The 20,477-nt window shown below is 40.6% G+C and overlaps 1 protein-coding gene across 2 annotated transcripts in view; it reads left to right on the forward strand.

The window, feature by feature from the left end:
* Nucleotides 1-17,632: 17,632 nt before the first annotated feature.
* LOC144825197 (galanin peptides-like) overlaps nucleotides 17,633-20,477 on the forward strand; it is a 263,748-nt gene continuing 260,903 nt past the window's right edge. Inside the window, exons 1-2 of one of the 2 annotated variants that reach the window (XM_078684049.1) lie at nucleotides 17,633-18,123; nucleotides 18,758-18,838. In XM_078684049.1, the coding sequence (XP_078540175.1) occupies nucleotides 18,022-18,123; nucleotides 18,758-18,838 (183 nt within the window). In that variant the 5' untranslated portion in view covers nucleotides 17,633-18,021. The remainder of the gene's footprint in view (nucleotides 18,124-18,757; nucleotides 18,839-20,477) is intronic. The other variant, XM_078684050.1, reaches the window with a different exon arrangement.

The following is a 20,477-nucleotide window of genomic DNA, read 5'->3' on the forward strand; positions in this document are numbered from 1 at the left end:
TTTTCTTTTTAAATCTACAGTAAAAGCCTGTGGTATACTCCCCAAGATTAATGCTGGATTTAATGAGGGTGGAAATGATGGAAGGTGGGTGATTAGTTGAGGTAAGTAGGTTCCTACCAATAATAATAAGGTCACAATCACAAAATAATACCCAGTCAAGATCTCCATAAATTATTCCCTTGCTTAACCCTTGGTAGCTGGCTGCGAACAGGCACGCTTAACTTAGGAGACAGGTGTGTAAAGCATGTAAAAACACCAATACATGAATTAAGTAAGACTCAACACACAATAAAAATCCAACATTCATTTATAAAAATAAGAAATATGTTTATAATTTCAATGAAACCAAAACTACAAAAATCCAATGTAGGGAACTTGAGATATGATTTTTTAAAGAATGAACTCTTTCTAGTGCCTAAAAGCCAAAAGCTCCACTTTGCCCACCTGGTTGCACTTGACCAGGACAAAGTCAAAGTTTCAGGCTGGCTGCAATGGAGCAGGTGTTAGATACACTTAGCGGGAGGGCCCAGTCAAGTTTTGACTATCTGATGTAGTCACTTTTTTTCACACTTTTTCTCTAGACGTCGAGCAAGGCTCCTCCTCAGGCCGGCTTTGGATTTGATGACGGTGGCTTTTGCTAAGTGCGATGCCTTAGGCAACTCCTGGAAGTTTTGTCGAAGCTGAAAAGCTCCGTAGCTTCAGCGGGGCAAACCTGACTCCCATGCCGAGTCGCAGTTCGACGTCGCCAGCTTGACTCTCGTCACAGAGTCGGTCACCTTATGGAGCTTTTTGTCAAAAATTCGCCAAAGTTCTCCAAACTTCTGGGTCTTCCTCCAGAAAGACCTTTTGGAGTTCCAAAGTTTCCACAACACCAATACAGGGTTTCAGAAGCTCTGAGCTGCCCATCTGGGATGTTGGGACTACATCTCAAACAATCCACCTTGCCAAAGCCTATAAAGTCGAGCCGAAGGTGGTCAGCTGGTTTCTTCTTGCTGGAGATGATGCAGGTGGAGCTCTTTTAACCTGTTGTTTTCAGGAAGTCTACTCCTTCATTTTTTAAAGCAAGGCAAAGTCATTAGGGCCGTAGTTCCAAAGTATGAAGCAAGTGCAGTCATTCAGATTTCAATCCTCTTGGTGCAGGCCAGGGTTCCAGCAAGGCAGTCCTTCTTATTCTTGTAGTTTCAGGCAAGGATCTGAGTTGGTGGGCACAGTGTTCTTGGGTGACATGCAGGGGGGCACCCCTGACCAATGGGTTGCAGGGTGCCCCCCTCAGGTATGACAACTTACTCCAAAGTGCGGCATATTCTTGTCCAAGAAAGCACTATTCCTTTCAAATCCAAAATGGATTGATTGAGATATGGCTAAGCCAACCCACTTGCTTGGGTACATTTCTGTAAGACTCCACTTCTAGCTAATTTAATTACTGGGGCTCCTGCCTGACAGGGGGTGATGGATTTTGGGGTGAGCCTGTGTCCTGTCCTAACTGTGAATGCCTCTTTGAAGATCAGTTGGGTTACTCCACCCTAGTCCTGCCTTTCGCTCTGCAGCCTCAGATCTCTTCCCACCAGATATCCTTTGACTCTATGCAGGCCACTTTACACCTCATCATAGCAGTTTGGGTCAGCCTGTCAAAGGCGGGCTACTCCAGAGAGGCTGCTGGAAGGCTGGATTTTATTTCTTCAGAAAACAAGGTAATATAACTTATTTTCTGTGATAGTTATAATAAAGTTAACCTTGGCAAGTTGTTGGATTTACTCTAACTATCATTTTAATATAGTTTTAGCCCACTCCTATCAATAGTTCTACTTCATTAAAGTATTCCCGTTTTAGTCTTTGGAGCCAATGTGCTACAAAAGAGAAAAACAAAATGGTCAGTTTTTCCCTCCCAAAGACATATAAACATCGTTAAAAAAATCCCCTGCTTATAGTGGCAAGGCACCCTGCCCCTGGGGCACTTAGGGGAGACAGTAGGGGTAACATATATGTTTAAAAAAGGAAGTTTAAGACATTGGAAGTACTTTCAATTCAAAAGCTGAATTTACATATAATTTATTTTTAAAAGGAGCCTGTAAAACAGGGTTGCCTTTAAAACACCAGCAGGCAACACAGCAGTGCACAGTTAAGTGTATTACATCTGCTGAACCTCAAAACATTAATGCCCTGCCATATACTAGGGGCTTACAGGTAATTACCATATACCTTTTACACAGAGCTCTGATCCTGATTCTGGTTAGAAGAGCCATGGGCACAATCAGAGCCAGTATCACCAGTATCAGTCAAAAACACAGTGTGATCAGGGCAAAAAGGATGGTTTTCTCACAAGAAACAAAACTGGTACTTTGTTAGATAATTACCTGAAAAAAAGTAGGAAAGAACAATCTTCTATTAAATGAATCACCAATAAATCTGGCACTAGCCTATTTCACTATTTGGGCATTGCTAGGTGTTTTGCTGTTTATTAGCAAGTCCTGTGTATCCCTGAATCTACTCCTTCTGAGGACTCCTTTTTTCTCTCACTCTACAATGCACAAGTTCACGCAGATTCATTTGACTACTCTTGTGACTCCACTGCAAGTGGAAGAATTGTTCTTAGCAGTCAAACGTTTCCTAATGGGTAAAGCGCCCATTTCCAGATGGGTTGAAGGTCAAATTTAGCTAATTTTTCAAAATTACTGTTTTCCAAAGTAGTTAAATTAATTAATCATTTTTTTTCACTAAATAACACTGCCGGCTCCCTTGCAGAAGCTATGATTTGTCCCATTCTGAAAAAAATCCATGACCTATCCGAAAGCAATAATGACAGCCCATATCATTGATGAACAGAGACTGTAAAATATTTGGTAAAGCATTAACCCTTAGACTCAATGATCCCGTGCATGATCTAGCTGATATTGAACAGTCCGGTTTCGTAAAAAATTGAAATATAGTAGAAAATTAATGTGTTTTTCTTAAATATTATCAGTAAAGCCCCTAAACGTCCTTTAAAGGCAATTGCTTTGGATGCTGAAAAGGCTTTTGATAGAGTTAATTGGCAATTCCTAATGCATGCCCTTCATTGGCATGGGTTTGGCCCAAGATACCTCAGTCTAATTTCTTTACTATATTCATCCGCCTTTCTTCTATATTGGTCAATGGTGTACAAACTCCATACTTCCCTGTTAATAAAGGCATGAGGCAGGGTTGTCCTTTATCTCCTTTGTTATTTATGAGAAGCACCAACACCCTCCTGCTAGTCCCTCCCCTTCACAAAAAGAAATCCACACCATCCCGCTCCTTCTGAGGAAATGCCCCAAAAATATGGAATGCCCTTTCCCAAAGACCTACGATGTAACCCTTCCTACATCAGCTTTAACAAAGAGCTCAAAATGTACAAATTCAACAAATATTGGGGATCTTAACCTACGCCCTTATTTCACCCGCCCACCGTCCACTACTCTGTTCCTCCCCTACTCTCCTACTGTGCCTTGAACTGCTCTAATTATCTGCTTTTCCAATATGTGTTAGCCCTAACTCTTTCTCTTCTATTAATCCTATTGTTACTCCGGCATGCGTTCATTTTGTTTGTACAGCTTATTAGCATCATTCTCCTGTCTTACATCTTTATACAATAGTTTGATCTCACCTATTCATGCTATATATGGTCATGTCCCCTGCCCCTCTCATTTGTCTATTTGATATGTGTTAACTCTAGCTGTTTTCACTTCTGTTTACCTGTTTTGATAATCCATACAGTCGAATTATTGTTGTTTACCTTTACTGTCCTCTTTCTCATGTAAAGCTCTCTGATTCCTCTGGGTCCAGCCAGCGCTATATAAAACTTCTAAAATAAATAAAATGAATAAAAAAATTCATTCATTCTGGCACATGAGCCCTTTCTATATAGACTGAAGCTCTCTGATGGGTTTCTGGTTTTCAACTAAATAACGTACACATTAAATTCAATGCATATGCAAATGACGTTCTCCAAACTGGAAGTCTGAAGTGGTATGGGCCTATCCTGGACCCCTGACAAGATATAGGGCCCGATTCACAGAATGAACTTAAGACTCAATCCTAAAGATATAGGGCCCGATTCACAGAATGAACTTAAGACTCAATCCTAAAGATATAGGGCCCGATTCACAGAATGAACTTAAGACTCAATCCTAAACTTACTACTATTTTGGTATTCACAGAATGCACTTACTACTTTTGGCATTCACAGTATGAATTTACTACTTTTGGTATTCACAGAAGTTAGGATTTAGTCTTAAGTTTGTCTTAAGACAGATTAAGGACAGACTTAAGTTAGGATTTTGTCTTAAGTCTGTCCTAAATCTGTCTTAAGTCTGTCTTAAGTTTGTCTTAAGACAAACTTAAGACAAAATCCTAACTTCTGTGAATACCAAAAGTAGTAAGTTCATTCTGTGAATTTCAAAAGTAGTATGTGTATTCTGTGAATACCAAAATAGTAGTGAGTTTAGGATTGAGTCTTAAGTTCATTCTGTGAACCGGGCCCATAATGTCTAGGGATTGAGTATTGCATCAACTTCAGAGACACACTGCAATCTAATAGGTATGCTCTACTTTATGAAATTACAAAACTGATGCTGGGTTGGTCACAATTATTTTTTGTCATGATGGGGTTGCGTTGACAATCAAAATTATGGAATTTCCTGCCATCAATTTACATCTTATGATGCTACCAATTGAAATTCTAGGGAAATATTTTATAGTTATTGATAAGCTCTTATCTCGATTTCTCTAAAACAAGAAACATTCTTGTATATCTTTACACTGCCTGAAATTACCCAAGTGTTCAGGAAGGGTCAATTTCCCTGTTTTTCCCTTTATCATGAGGATTTTTATACTAAGCAAGGCCAAGACTGGTTTCTGTACCCCTGACCCTCAGTCCAAATTGTGGTATCAATTGGTGCTTGACTTGATTTTTCCTTTCTCTCACACACACATCCTTCATATGTCCCAACCCCCTAAATATTGGATACCTTCAGTTATAGCTGTATTTAGTAACTCATATCTCCTTATATGAGCAATTTGTTCAATGCTCCATTTGGTATAATAAATGTCTCTTGAAAAAAAGGAAAGCCGCTGTTTTGGCAAAACTGGTTGAACAATGGTTTATTTACAGTCTCTCACTTACTTCTCCATAGCAATGCATTCATTTTGAAACACCTTCCTCTTCCTCTACTCTCCCACTTAAGTGTCTGAAACAATATCAGCTTTTGTAACCCTTGCTCGCTGGCACACTTTCATCCTTTCCAGCCTCGTTCATTTTCAAACATGATCCGCAGATACCTTCCTCCCCAGCTTCATCCCCAACACCTCCAAAGCAGCATTTATGAATAAAACATTGAGAATGTTTCCAACAGAGGAACCTAAATCCAAACTCTTATGGGAATCTTTATTACTATCCAGTTGGCTGATACCCTTAAGGGACAAAATATGGGAGAAGATTTATACTACTGCATGTTCAGCAAATCTCAGTCAAACGTTATACTACTTTTATAACGGACTTTTTTACACCCCAGTAAATATTTTAAAACTAAAATTGATCAAAACCATATACCTGCTATTGTAGAAATACCAATCCCAGTACCTACATTCATATGTTTTTCTATGTCCTAAGCTATCCCAATTTTGAGAGCATGTCTAGACAAGAATAGGGGATATCACTGTCATTCTCACTTCATTCTCCATAGTTGCTTTATTCCTAGGTGGTTTGAGTAACCTATGGTCTCATATTAGACTAACTCACACATTAGTAGAGCTATTAATTGCAATTGGTTTTCAGATGATTATCTCGAATAGGAAATCTACAGACAATATTACACTTCAACAGTGTTGAAACGTGGTATGTCATAACCATCGACTGGATCAGTATAATTAACACTCAACCTCTTTATTGGCAAATGTGATAAACTGTGGGAACCACTTACACGTTTTTTGTCTACACTTGCAAGCGATACAGCCTAATTACTTACTAACTTACAGTACTTTTTCTGTAATGTATTGTTTCGCTCATTAACCATGTTGTCTTTATGATCTTTTCATCATTAATATGTTTATACACTTTTTCAGGACGATTTTATCGGTGCAAAGATCCATTTCATTCTCTTCTCCTCCTTTTTCTTCTTCTCCTCTCCTTTCAACTTTTCTTAGCAATACTTCTTAGGATTACATCCATTAAGTCTCTTTTTAAATTAAGCATTATTATATTTTCTTTCACTGCTAAATCATGTTGAATTACTTGCCTTCTTTGTTTTATGCTAATGGATTGGTATGCCAAATTTCATGTATACTTTTACTACAATAAACATAAAAAAACTATAGTTAACATTTTCTCAAGAAGATGTAAGAAGAAAGGGTATACAGGGAAACATTGAATCATGGAAAAATAGAATCACCTTTAGTTCTAATTGTGACTTTCTGGGTGTTTGGTTTAGAGACAACCGATTGGCATGTTTTTAGTTTGCTACCCTAAATAATTAGACAAATTCACGTACCTTTGCATTACAATGCTTGTGCAGCTTATTGTAGAGCTTTGCAGCTCACCTGCTACTGGATATTATAGGGTCAAGGTAATTCTATCTTTTCCAAATGGACACAACGTATATCAAGCATAAACAGGAACTTATCTGGATAAACTACAAATGACGATCAGACTCAATAATTAACTCACAGACCAGGCTTGAATTTGGTTTAACTAAGCAATTCCTGACTGTGAATGTAAGGCATGAATTGAGATTCTCAGACAGTCGTTTACTATGTTGTTGCTTATGGGAAGAGATAAATAGTTCAGAAACACTAGTGAGCTCTACTCAAATGAATCCTTGATCGGTTGCATTTAAGGATGCACACCAGAAACCATATTTGGGAAAAGTCCTAGATGAAATATCAAGGAGATCTGGATCAAAGAAAATACGTAAATTATGTTTTACTCTCCTATAATAAGATGGGAATTCAAACCTATTTGGCTGATACTTTGACTCCCTTAGATGGGTTTTGCAGGGCAAGGTTGCTGGTTTTAGGAGACCTGTGTCTGCTTCCCTAAGTGTTAGAGAGATGTAGATGGTCCTGACATCCCCTCTACGTGAGACGTGAAACGTGAAATCAAAAATGTCTCTGATCCTGTTTTTTTCTCTTTCAATAATGATACTGAGCTTTCATGTAAAGCTGCTATGTTGATGTCTTTTGTATGTAGGAAATTCCAATAAACTGATATTTTATGAGAGTATTTTGTTAAGATGCTTATTGTTATTTGTGCTTTTGGTTATGATTTTAAATAAACAATTAATAGATTTTAATACTTACTCCTGAACGACATTAACACAATGTTTTACAGAAACATTCATGTATTCACTAGTACACACGTATTCACCTATTTAGTAGTACACACTCATGGTGGAAGGTTCTCAATTTCCCTTTGCATTCACACATTATATCATGCATTGAGATGAAAACAGTCAAAAGAAACATTTATAGTGCCTAGGCAAATGGTAACCTGCATGAAAGCAGGTGACATGTATATTCTGTACCACTAGGACAAGTTTGTAGTGCAGTAACACTAGATAAACATTTGCAGTTGGTGCACTATTCCTGAGGCCTTTTTCTGGCACAAAACTGGGAAATGCATGCAAAGTCTGTGAGCTGAATCCCTTGCTGACTAACTTGGATCTTGAGCTTCCAGAAAGTGAGAAATTGCCTCTCTTTGCATGGTCGTGCCCAGTTTAGTAGATTGATCCTGCTGGTGTTTTGACTCTGTGCCCTGGGACACTGCTAACCAGGCCACAGCACATGTGCTCCCACTCATAAAATATGTTGAATTAGCTCAAATTTAATTGGCATATTTATCTTTCCTATAAGTCCATAGTATATGGTGTCCAAAGTACATCTATGGCACAGGAAGTTAAACATCACTACTGCGCCCTCCTCGACCAAGGACACACCGCAGCCCTGATCCTACTCAACCTCTCTGCAGCGTTCGACACCGTCTCCCTCTGCAAACTCACCGCCAGACTCCATGACGTCGGCGTACAGGGAACCGCCCTCAACTGGTTCCTCTCCTTCCTCACCGGCAGAACTCAAAGAATCATACTATCACCTTTCTCTCCGAATCCATGGAAATCAACTGCGGGGTACCCCAAAGATCATCGGTCAGCCCCACACTCTTCAACATCTACATGGCACCCCTCGCCGACATCATGGACTCAGAATGGTATCCTATGCCAACGACACCCAGCTCATCCTCTCCCTCACCAAGGACCCAATCACCACCAGATTCAGCTTCCAGAAAGGAATGAAGGACATCGCATTCTGGATGAGCAGTAGCTGCCTGAAGCTCAACTCGGAGAAGACAGAGGTCCTCATCTTTGGACCCTCCCCCTCTGCATGGGACAACACCTGGTGGCCCACAGCCCTCGGCAGCCCAACCCACCTCCACGGACTATGCCCGATATCTTGGCATCGTACTCGACTCCTCTTTCTCCATGACCTGACAGGTCAACGCCGTCGCCTCCAGCTGTTCCAACACCCTCCGCATTCTCCGAAAATACCTTCGAATGGACTGCCCTGATTCAAGGAAGACCATCACCCACGCACTCATAACCGGCAGACTGGACTACGGCAATGCCCTCTATGCCGGGATCAATAAGTCACTGCTCCGCAAACTCCAGACCATACAGAACACCCTAGCCAGACTCGTCCTCGGCATCCTTTGACACAAACACTTCACCAAACACATGCAAAACCACCACTGGCTCCCAGTTGAGAAGAGAGTTACTTTCAAGATACTCACCCACGCCTACAAATGCCTCCACAACACCAGACCCCAATACCTCAACAAGAGAATCTCCTTCCACGTACCCAAGAGAAACCTCCGATCCGCCGACCTTGGCCTCGCCGAAAGCCCGCGCATCCGCAGAGCCAGAACAGGTGGAAGTGCCTTCTCCTTCATCGTCGCCGAGACCTGGAGCGAGATCCCGATTTACATCAGACGTGCCCCCTCCTTGAACATCTTCAGGAAGACGCTCAAGACATGGCTCTTCAACTGAACGGAGCTGCTTGCCCCCAGCACCTTGAGACCCCCTTGGGTGAGTAGCGCGCTTACAAGTCCCCTGATTGATTGATTGATCCACGAAAATAACCAGGAAAACATGATTTCATGTCTGTCACGTCAGCCTGGCAATTGCATAGTGACCTGTAAAAATTAACTAATTAACTCATTTTTAGGTAGAAAACATTCTTTTAAATATGAATAAGTAACCCCTATATAGGCCTTAAAGCCCACAAGGTGGGGTGCATGGTATTTAAAAGTTTGAGAGAAAAGAAATGTAAAGTTAACATATCTTTACATTGACTAGAACCCAAAAGCTATTTCCCTGTAGCACGTCTAGCTGTTCTATTGAGAAACAATGGAAAGCACTATTACATTTAATATTGGTGTCTGTGAAACAACTAGAAATGTATCCTTGAACTCTTTGTAATATTTATTAAAAACCAAATTAACTAGACAAGTCAGAATTTTAATAAATATATAGGAAATTGTACACTTAGAAAGTTACCTTTTCCTGCTTGAAGCCTCTGGGGGCAACTTTGCATTAGCCTCCATATGGAGTCATCTGAGTGCTCAAGCCCTGTAAGATTGAAAGAGGTGTGAAAATTGCTCCCAGAGCAGAGACAAAGGCCTGGGTGTGGGGAGGGGTTTTTCTTCCTCTGGTAGGTTTACCATTTGGCCAGTGCCCAGGAACTTGATTACTTCAAAGGGACCTCCTCTGTCACAGGCAGTTGTCAGATGACACCTGCACAGGCACCTTCTTTGTTTCTCCGCTCAGGCAAGTTGAAGTCCCAGTAGGGACAAAGGTGCCCCCTGCACTGGTTTGAAGTGACCACAGAGAAGGGATTGCTCGTTTTCCTGGCCATGCCTCTGAGGGGGCACAGAGGTTATGTACAAGGGGGGAGATTGGTTTTATGATTTTGGCAGAGAGAGCACTTAGAAACCTTTTGAACTAAAGACCTCTGGAGGTCTGGGAAAAAACAGGGGTTGAGCTCAGGTTTAAATTACTAAAACCTTTAACAGGACCGAACTAGATTGTGACCATGTTACTTGTAGTGGACTTCCATCCACCCCAATTAATAATTCACTTTCTCACACAGAAGCTACATAATAAAGAACAGTGAAGCAGGTACAGGAACTGGAACCTGGAAGTTGATAATTCCTAGCGCCATGACTCTGGAGGGCGCAATGAAGTTTTGGGATCAGATAGTCTGGAGTCTGAAAAAGTCAGAAGAGATGATGTTGCCTAGTGTTCAGATGTCTCAACGGCAAGCCGACAGAGGGTGGCTTTTATATAGTGTAATTCCAAGTACTGGAGCCACACCCAAGAGCTGAATGAAGAGTAAGGCTCACAGGCAACAGAGAGCTCAAGAGCAAGTGTGGCATTCAAACTGAGACACATTGAAGTTCCATACGGACAAGGACATTAAAACAGGGCAGCTCTTAGCTCATGTAAATTGCTTGTTGGCTTGTATTCCAGATGGGAAGAGATTTAAAAAACTACAAAAGGACCTTAACACCAATGAACCCTGGCCTGGCCTGGCCAGTGCCACCGGAGTTTTAAAACACTCGCTGGCATTGTTATAAGGCTGTTCGCAGAGGATGATTCTGTTACACAATACCCATTACCCAAGAGCAGAAATGATTTGTTTGCCACTCCTGGCCTTACCCGTGGTCCAAGAAGGTTCTAATATGAGGAAGAGGGAATTGGTTGCCCTGCTCCTTTCACAAGAATACTGTAATTTTGTATTCCTTCCTACCCCTCATATTGTCCGGAAGAGCCAGATACAAGATGTTGTTCACAAGACTCAATGCAGTTGAGCTTCACAATCAGGGCAGTCCCAGGGCTCCAAAAAGAAAAGATGTTAACACTGTTACTTCAATCCTTCTTGATTCAATGTTGCTGCATTGCAGTATGAAATCTGCCCTCAAGGAGTCTCCACGCGTATAATTTACCGATCTGTTTGCACCTGACAATTATTTCAGTGAACCTGACATCACAGGGCTTTAAAAGATTACGAAAATCCCAATTAAATTAGTAAATTAAGCTGTGCTTCAAGGATGTCATGATTATATGATGCCAGCAAAGTTCTATTAATTGTAAGATAATATGTGTGTGGTGAAATTCTTAAACAAGCATTTGCAAACCCAATGAGTCATATATTTTAAAGGCATTCATTGACATTTTGGTCTTGCCAATGCTTGTTCGGATGCTCAACAGCAATGGGGAAAAAAGGCTGTTGCAGATGCTGAAAACCAACGGTTAAAAATGCTTTATGATGCTGGAAGACCATCTTTTATATTTTTTCAACTGTGAGAAAGTTCAATATGAAGAAAGAAGTGATCCAGTAGCAAATAGTCGCTGCTGAGTCATATGAAATAAGTTGATATTTAAAGAAAGTTTGTATTAGGGAGCAGCGGAAGAGTGGGGGAGAGGGTTGAACAACTGAATGTTGCTCCAGTGCTGAACAGTGTGGAGCACCAGGAAACAGGATAGGGTTGGGGATGCTACAGAGGAATGGATAAGCTGGGGGATAAACACAGATAAAAGGTTGAGGAGGGCAGGGAGTTGGTGGGTGAAGCAATAAACAATCTGGTGGAGATAAAACATGGAGAACGCAGAGGGACAGAGATGCGAGGAGAGAGCAATAATACAGATGCACTTCCATGGAGTCCTCAACGCAAAAAAAAAAAGTTCTCTGAATAGGAGCAGTGGAAAGATACAAGTCATCAATTATAAAAACATGGTAAATAAGCTGTGATCCAAGGGAGGGACAACGACAAAACGAGGAAGAAAAAACATTGGATAAGAAGAAAGCAATGAGTGGTCTCGAAGCCTCCGTAAGTGTTATTGTACACGAAAAGGTCTTGCAGTAACTAATTGCAAAAGTTGTCTATAAGGAAGGGCAAAAAAAGACCTGGAGACCCTCATGTCAAATCTGTGCTATGGTTTTGGATGATTTGAGAGGCGTAATTCGGCCATTTGTGCCCAACATAGGAACGTGAGGCCGAAACAGCATTAGTGGTGTCTCGGTAGTTGGCACATTCACTTCCACATGGGTTTATTTTGACTAAGATTTCATAGAAAGTGCCATTTAGAAATACAACATTAAGAAACATTACAGCAGACAGTGGGGCATATTACCAAGGGTGGCGATAGACAAATATCGCCGGTTTAGCGGCCGTTTTCGGCCGCTAAGCGGTGATAATTCTATCGCTCTATTAGCAAGCTGTCGCTAACTGATGTTAGCAACAGCTTTTGGGCGATAGCGAGTGGTTTGGGGCCCGCTTTGCATGTCAGCGATATTTATCGCTAATGACATGCAAAGTGGGTGTACCCAACCTGTTAGCAACTGAAAGGAGTCGCTAACGTCGCTATCGCCTATTAGCAAGGCAGGCGTAGCAATGGAAATATTCCCGCTATCGCGAAAAACTAACGCCTGCTCAGACCAGTTCTTAGCCATGTTATCCAATGTTATCCAATAACATGGCTAAGAGCATTTCGTCGCTAATGCGTGAATATCGCTGTATTCTCAGCGATATTCACACATTTCGCCGCTATCGCTGGATATTTTAGCACAATGGAGAAAAACGTTCCTAATAGCATGCTTTCTCCTCTAACATATCCAGCGATAGGCAGCGATAACAAAATCGTCGCTAAGCCTATTTAGCGATAATTATCGCTACTTGTTGGTAATATGCCCCAGTATTCGCTGCAGCAACTTTGAAAGCCTACAGTGTACCAGTTCCTTCACTGGAACGTTCTCAAGTAATGATATAAGTTTAAAGTGATCCCTGGCCTCTTCAAAAATCACTAAAGATACATTTGAAGATTGGAATGTTGCCAGGTTTGTCAGAAAGAAACCTTGATGGAGGTAAAGTCTGTTTCATGGCATTAGAGCGTGTTCAGGGACAAGATTTATAAGTAGTAGAGCATGAGTGCATAACAGACAATTTGGAGAGAAGTGCTAAAGTCTTCATTCAGATGCAGTGTGGTCTCTTATTTTAGCTCTAGGACATACACAATGCCTCTTGCTCAAGAATAATTGAAAATACTACAGCTCCAATTTCGAGTTAGGAGTAAATGTATGAAGAGGTTCTTAGTGGCTGGAATTAGCATTTTGTGCCTTTATCTCTGCACATACTCCTATTACGAGTTATCTACCACAGTGTATTGGATGAGAAGTTCACGCTCACGTCACTATCTCTCCTGGTAGAGCAACAGGAACGGACCAAACCAGGAATCATGCAAAGACCACATTGAATTCATATGGTCACAGTTTTTATCCACTGCTGTTGTTGCCAATAGGCACAGTTCCACAACTAAAATACAATTTTTATCAGAAGTGTGAGCGCACTGGATGGTGTGGTTTGTGTGGATCTGCACAGATTACACAACTTTCCAACAATTAAATAGGAGGAAAACTTGATTTTGTCCAATGGTTGAGGCCTGCAGGGGATTTTGAGTGAGAACACTTTGTGGGGCCCTTGCAAGTAACACCACTCTTATAAATGTAAAGTTTCTAGGTTTGGAGTTATCCCATGACCAAATTCTGCAGTGACCCACATTGGCAAAATGAGCCAATTACTGAGAGTTGAGGGGTCAGAGGGATCTTCCAATCTACATCCTCCTCAGAGTGAATCAACTGTGTAAGGCGAACTGCGCTGAAACTTGTCCAACGCAGTTGGCTCCCAGTATTAAAAAGAATACTGCAGATTTGTAAACGTAACCTGGGGATCACTCGTGTTAATCACGCAGGCAATTCTGGGGATGGGTTCAAAAGTTTCTAAGAGTGCAAAGTGCACTTGAGTAGCGAAATCTCTAGAAAAAAAAAACGGCCAAAAACTATTTGTCTCTGGCTTGAACGAAAGAATGAATGAATGTAGGAATGAACAGAGTGCAAAATTCACACCATGGTTATGGGTGTTTGGTCACTGCTCTAACTGGAAGAAAGATGGACCGACCCGCTGCAGTAAAAAGCCAGGTTTGGAGCTGGTTGTGGAAAATGAGACAGGAGCTCTATGTGCGAGGAGTACATGCAATGTATTTTAGTATTTCTTTAGCAATTTAGGGGCAGATTTATGAGCCCAGTGCGCCACATTTGCACCGCCGTTGCGTCACTTCTGTGACGCAGCGGTGGCGTAAACCATGCGCCACGTTGCACCCTATTTACAATGTGAAGCATCTAGGGAGATGTGTCACGTTCTAAAGCCCTGCACCACATGAAACCTGCATCAGATTTCATATCGGCGTTCCGGCGCAGGGGGTGGCGTTCCGGCGCAGGAACACCTCGGAAAAGTGCCTGATTTAAATATACAAGATTTCACTCAGCCACTTTTCCGACGCCGCTGCGTCAAAACCTTGCGCCTGCTTGAAGCAGGCGTAAGGCGTGACGCACCATGTTGCGGCTAGGCCAGGTTGGAACAGTGCTGGAGTTGCGTTGCGTCCACGACACAACTCCAGCACTGCGCCAACCTTATGCCGGCAGATGCGACAAGCATCTGTTTACTATGTTAACAACAAGGACCCCCTGGTACGGATGAGTATCCTGGGACAGGGTAAACAATATATGTAAAATAACACTCCCAGGCATAAACTTAAACAGAAACACAATAGAGTAAACAAACAAACTAATAGAGTTTCAAAAAATATACATTTTTAATTTGATTAAAAAAAGACAATTAATAACAGTCAGTGCATTGATCAAAGTTAATAAAAGAATCCTAAACTAATACATATGGATTCACAAAGAGATTTTTAAAAGGAGGTTAGATGGTATCCGGTCGACGCGTTTCAACATAAAATTATGTCTTCATCAGGACATTTACCATCCAATTTCTGTAAGAAAGATTATAACAGGATTTTACTAATTTATCATCCTATCGTGAGATAATATTGCTCTACTAGTTTTAAGTTTGTTACAAATTTCTATTGGTTTAACACATTTTTGATATAATATATGATATACCGCTCCTTATATACACATGTCTTACACCTATGCATATGCAAGTTAATAGTCTATACATGCCAACAGCGAAGTACAATATATGAAATTTGTGCATTTCCAAGGGTATACAGTCAACCCCTAGTTAACTGACATCATTCTTGAATATATTTCTATTTTTTAAAATTTTAACATCAGAAAAAAGCGGAAAATTCCCCCTGCTTTTGAATTCAATGATTTAGCTCACTGGTTTAGCTCACTGGTTGTTTTCCATGTTATATAATACATTTAATCATTTCAATTGTCTTCGTTTGCGCGTGGCTTTTTCGCTCGAGAATGAACCCAGTTAAATTGTAATTTTTAAATTTAAAAAAGATAGAAAGATAGAAAGAAAAAGATAAAAGGAGGTCGTAGCGATTTATGCATTTCTGCATTTCCTAAAATGAGGATGCATGCCATACTCATTGTATCTCAGCTGATATCTTGAAGTTAATGCAGTACCTAAAAACATTTGCTGCACTCAAAGTACCTACGAGTATCTAGAACATGAATAGATTCGATGCATCTCATTCTCTTACCTAGAGATAGATTCACGTACAAGGCACACACTCTTCTCTATTTTTCTGGCTGTATTACGGCTGTATAAGGGCTGTGTCATCAAACTCCAAACTTGGTATTTACTTAACAGTTATCTAAAAAGACAAATTAGCATACGGGTAAGCCGTACGTCAACATTATGGTTTCCTTTAAAACTATTTATGAATCCAATAAGGGATTTTCACTAAGGAAGTTACACCTAGCCACTAACCTTGGATGTGTATTATTGATTTCATTGAGGCATTCATAACCTGGGTGTCTAAGTTTCAAACTATCCGTTTGAAACTTAGACACCCAGGTTATAAATGTAATGCCGTAATACAGCCAGAAAATAGAGAAGAGTGTGTGCCTTGTACGTGAATCTATCTCTAGGTAAGAGAATGAGATGCATCGAATCTATTCATGTTCTAGATACTCGTAGGTACTTTGAGTGCAGCAAATGTTTTTAGGTACTGCATTAACTTCAAGATATCAGCTGAGATACAATGAGTATGACATGCATCCTCATTTTAGGAAATGCAGAAATGCATAAATCGCTACGACCTCCTTTTATCTTTTTCTTTCTATCTTTCTATCTTTTTTAAATTTAAAAATTACAATTTAACTGGGTTCATTCTCGAGCCAAAAAGCCACGCGCAAACGAAGACAATTGAAATGATTAAATGTATTATATAACATGGAAAACAACCAGTGAGCTAAACCAGTGAGCTAAATCATTGAATTCAAAAGCAGGGGGAATTTTCCGCTTTTTTCTGATGTTAAAATTTTAAAAAATAGAAATATATTCAAGAATGATGTCAGTTAACTAGGGGTTGACTGTATACCCTTGGAAATGCACAAATTTCATATATTGTACTTCGCTGTTGGCATGTATAGACTATTAACTTGCATATGCATAGGTGTAAGACATGTGTATATAAGGAGCGGTATATCATATATTATATCAAAAATGTGTTAAACCAATAGAAATTTGTAACAAACTTAAAACTAGTAGAGCAATATTATCTCACGATAGGATGATAAATTAGTAAAATCCTGTTATAATCTTTCTTACAGAAATTGGATGGTAAATGTCCTGATGAAGACATAATTTTATGTTGAAACGCGTCGACCGGATACCATCTAACCTCCTTTTAAAAATCTCTTTGTGAATCCATATGTATTAGTTTAGGATTCTTTTATTAACTTTGAGCAATGCACTGACTGTTATTAATTGTCTTTTTTTAATCAAATTAAAAATGTATATTTTTTGAAACTCTATTAGTTTGTTTGTTTACTCTATTGTGTTTCTGTTTAAGTTTATGCCTGGGAGTGTTATTTTACATACAAGCATCTGTTTATCCTTGTGCCATGATGCCCTGCATAGTAAATGCGGCTCATCTGTGCTGGCGCAAGGGTAAACTGTGTCACGAATCTTTCCTGGCGCACCCCTGCTGATTTGCAGGGATGCGCCAGGAAAAGTAAATCTGCCCCCCCCCCTGCCCAGTATTTCGTTGCTGGTCAGTAGAAGGATCTCGGTCTTGAACGGACACATATAGTGGTAAAGACAGTGTATTTCTTTCTTTCTAATCTAAAACATTATCAAGTACCTAAACCCGCATGCATTGCATAAAGCTTTTTCTTTAGCGTATTAGCTCCAGACATAGGAAAAGCTGAATAAGTGACGCACAGGAAGCAAGTGATAGTTGCTATTATATATTTTTTTATATTTAAATAAAGACACTGAAATATATAAAAGGTTCAAGGCAGATATACGTATCAAATGATGTAAAAGTGTGTTAATGAACGTCAGCACAAACATGTTTGACGGAATATTACGTTTGTCATCTGAGATAGGGGTCTGTTTTTATGCTATAGTAGACAAAGACAGCAGACATTTCAGCAAATGCAATGAGGGCAGACTAATAATAATTTCATGAGCGCACTCCGGTCTTTCTATAACCCAGCATGCAAAGAATGGGCTATAAACAGATTTTGTTGTCTTCCAATTCTCATACAAAATAACTCTCCGTCTGTAGAACATCAGGGAGGCGGGCGGAACGAGGGACTCTTGCTGGTAGCCAGAGCGTCCCCTGACCTGGGCCCTAATCACAAGTAATTACCCTGGCTGTTATCTATCTTCCACCTCCATATTGCTTCAAAGTACCTCTAACTGAATTGCTGTAATTTTTGCCCTTCCTAATGCAGTGACTCGCGGAGGGGAAATGATTGTGTGACGTCGGCCTCCCTAGCAGCTCCCCCGGGAGAGACAAGCCCTGGTCTTTTCACACCGGACAATAAATAGAGGGGAGGAGAAGGCTTCTCCCACAAAGAGATCGCCCAGGCTGCGTGCACTGCCCCGACTATGCAGTGAGGTCTGCTGTTACCATCTTTCAGAGGTTTACGTCTTGATATTCAAGGAGGTCTGCAGCCCCGTCTGCGCCCTGCATGCCCAGAGCCTGCACGTGCAAGCAAGCGCGCCTGCTGCCTGCTGTCCAGAGGCCGGAAGAGCACGACTGCCTGAAGGAGAGACCCTCACACTCTGCCAAGGTGACAAGCTCTGCCCTCACTTCTCTCTCTCTCTCCTTCACAGCCACATCTCTCTTTGTGTTATGCGGTTTATCTCGTAAGCGCCGCTGTCAGCTTGGGTTGTCATGTTCCATTGTCATGTTCCACACATTTTTGCCGCCTGCTACTCTGAGTGTATAATGCACGCACTGTGCCCACGATTTCTAAATTCATGAATGATGTAAACGATGCACATGTGTATGTTTTCGCTCCCGATGATGTAAGGGATATTGTTTACTGCATGCTGCTCATGTTTTCTTTGCATAATTTTATCAAGGCCAGATAAAGGGAATGATGAAATAATGAAGCATGCACCCTTTAATTAACATCCCAACTTTCTAATTAGTTGCCAGGCTAAATATGGATCGGCCATCAAAAAATAACTATCCCTAGTCTGCCTGGAAGCTATGTTCCTCTCTACCTGAACTAGCGTGGGTTGGCGCAGACACAGCAGTATTGTCATAGCTTAAAATGGGCAGAGGCATATAGGAGGAATATATTTTCTATATTCTGGGACTGACTGCTGGGTCATTGAATTCACTTTTATTTTTGACTTAGTAAAGTTCAGGAAACTTGTAGAGGGAAGAAACTGTTGTTTTGTTTTTGTCTTTTCTAGATGCAAAGGTGTATAAGCATCATGTTCATCTCGCTAATTTTCTGTGCCAGCATCTCACAGACGTTTGGACTTGTGTTATCGGTAAGTTCTCTTCATTCATCAGACAATGAATTATCGTGTGAAAACTGTGCGGGGGAAGGGGGAGGGTGGACTGGTGTTTCTGCGGCTCTTCATTTGTTAAAAATAAAAATAAATATATGTAGAGGCACAAAGTTGTTCTTATGAGTCTGTGGCCAGTACTGATGGAAGCCGACATTGGCCCTGGTCGCCATTGTGTCAATCTTTTATGGCACAACCCCAAAGACCCCTTTATGCACAAATTCCCTCACTACCACCCTCTAAAAAGTGCCCCTCATCTCTCCCTATCCCCTCTCTAGCAAACATTTCATTTTTTTTTATAGTGCTACACATCCCACTGTAGGGTGTCAGTGCACTCTATATCATGCACACTTAATAATGTGACAATAAATCATGTGTGTATTCATCTATATAAAATGGTACATAAAGCAATTAGGAATACAAGGTAGAGGAATCACGCATCCATACTAGAAGGCAGTATATTTGAAGAGTGTTTAGTCTGGAGAAGCACAACTCAGGATTTAAATATCACAGTGGTTGGGGTAGGTTTTACTAATAAGAATGCATTTCTACCCAAACAAACAATTTTTAGCAACATTATAATAATGAAAGACTGGGGGAAAACATAACATTCTAACCCTTACCATGTAGTTTTCATGCAGATCTTTGATGACAATTAACAGGTACTGTGCTATATTAGGATTGCAACCTATGAACTGCAAGTAACAAAAGGATCTCTGTGCCAAAGGCAGTTACCCACTGAGCTATTCGGATAAAATACAGTTCTATACTATGCATGGTACACGTTCCTTGTAGGAGCATCTTAACCATCTGTGCTACTTTATGAGGAGTAAAAACCGCCACTAGAAAACTCTGATCTCTCTCGGGCAAGAACATTAATCCCAAGCATTAGCTTCATATTTGTGTTGCTGTCTGCAAACTGCTGGACACATGAGGAACTCTGAAGCAGGTGCCTTTAAACCCATAAGTTATTTCTAAAGACAGCATTTCCCATCCTCACCCTCCCCTGCTCAGTGCCAGGTGTAGCTGCACGGGTCGCAGTGCCCTAAAGCCGGCGCTGTTGCTGAATACCAGAGCTACCCAGTCTTGGTTCCTCCTCATGCCCTATTCTTTCACTAGCCTATCTCGTTATCTTACTTTTGCAAATTTTGGTTCAACCCTGCTTTCTCCCTTTGTCACTGTTTTTCTTTCTTTCTTTTCCTCCTTCATGTTGCCAAACATGAGTTATGATGCCCACCCACGACACAAATTAAGCACTGTCAGCTTCTGCATATTGTTAAGTTATTCATATGATATGTATTTCTGCAATCCCAATAATATTAGATATACTTCCAGATGTCTTAATATTAAGTATTTGTAGCCAACAAGTGAAAAATTATTAATGATAATTGGCCTTCTGAAAGAAACAGACCAAGCCATATGTTGGAACCAAAGAGTACTAAAAAATGTACTAATCATGGCCCTACCTAAATAATTTTGTTATTGGGTTATAAACCTTTGGGCTCTGTTATTAACATTTCATGTAATGCTGGGCAGCAAGCATATTTTTCTGCTGTGTTGTGTGAAAGGGAGAGAGAGCACAAATTATCGATATTCACAAAGATATGGAGCATTTCTGCTC

Source organism: Lissotriton helveticus, chromosome 3_1 (genome assembly GCF_964261635.1).
Source record: "Lissotriton helveticus chromosome 3_1, aLisHel1.1, whole genome shotgun sequence".
NCBI classification, from domain to species: domain Eukaryota; kingdom Metazoa; phylum Chordata; class Amphibia; order Caudata; family Salamandridae; genus Lissotriton; species Lissotriton helveticus.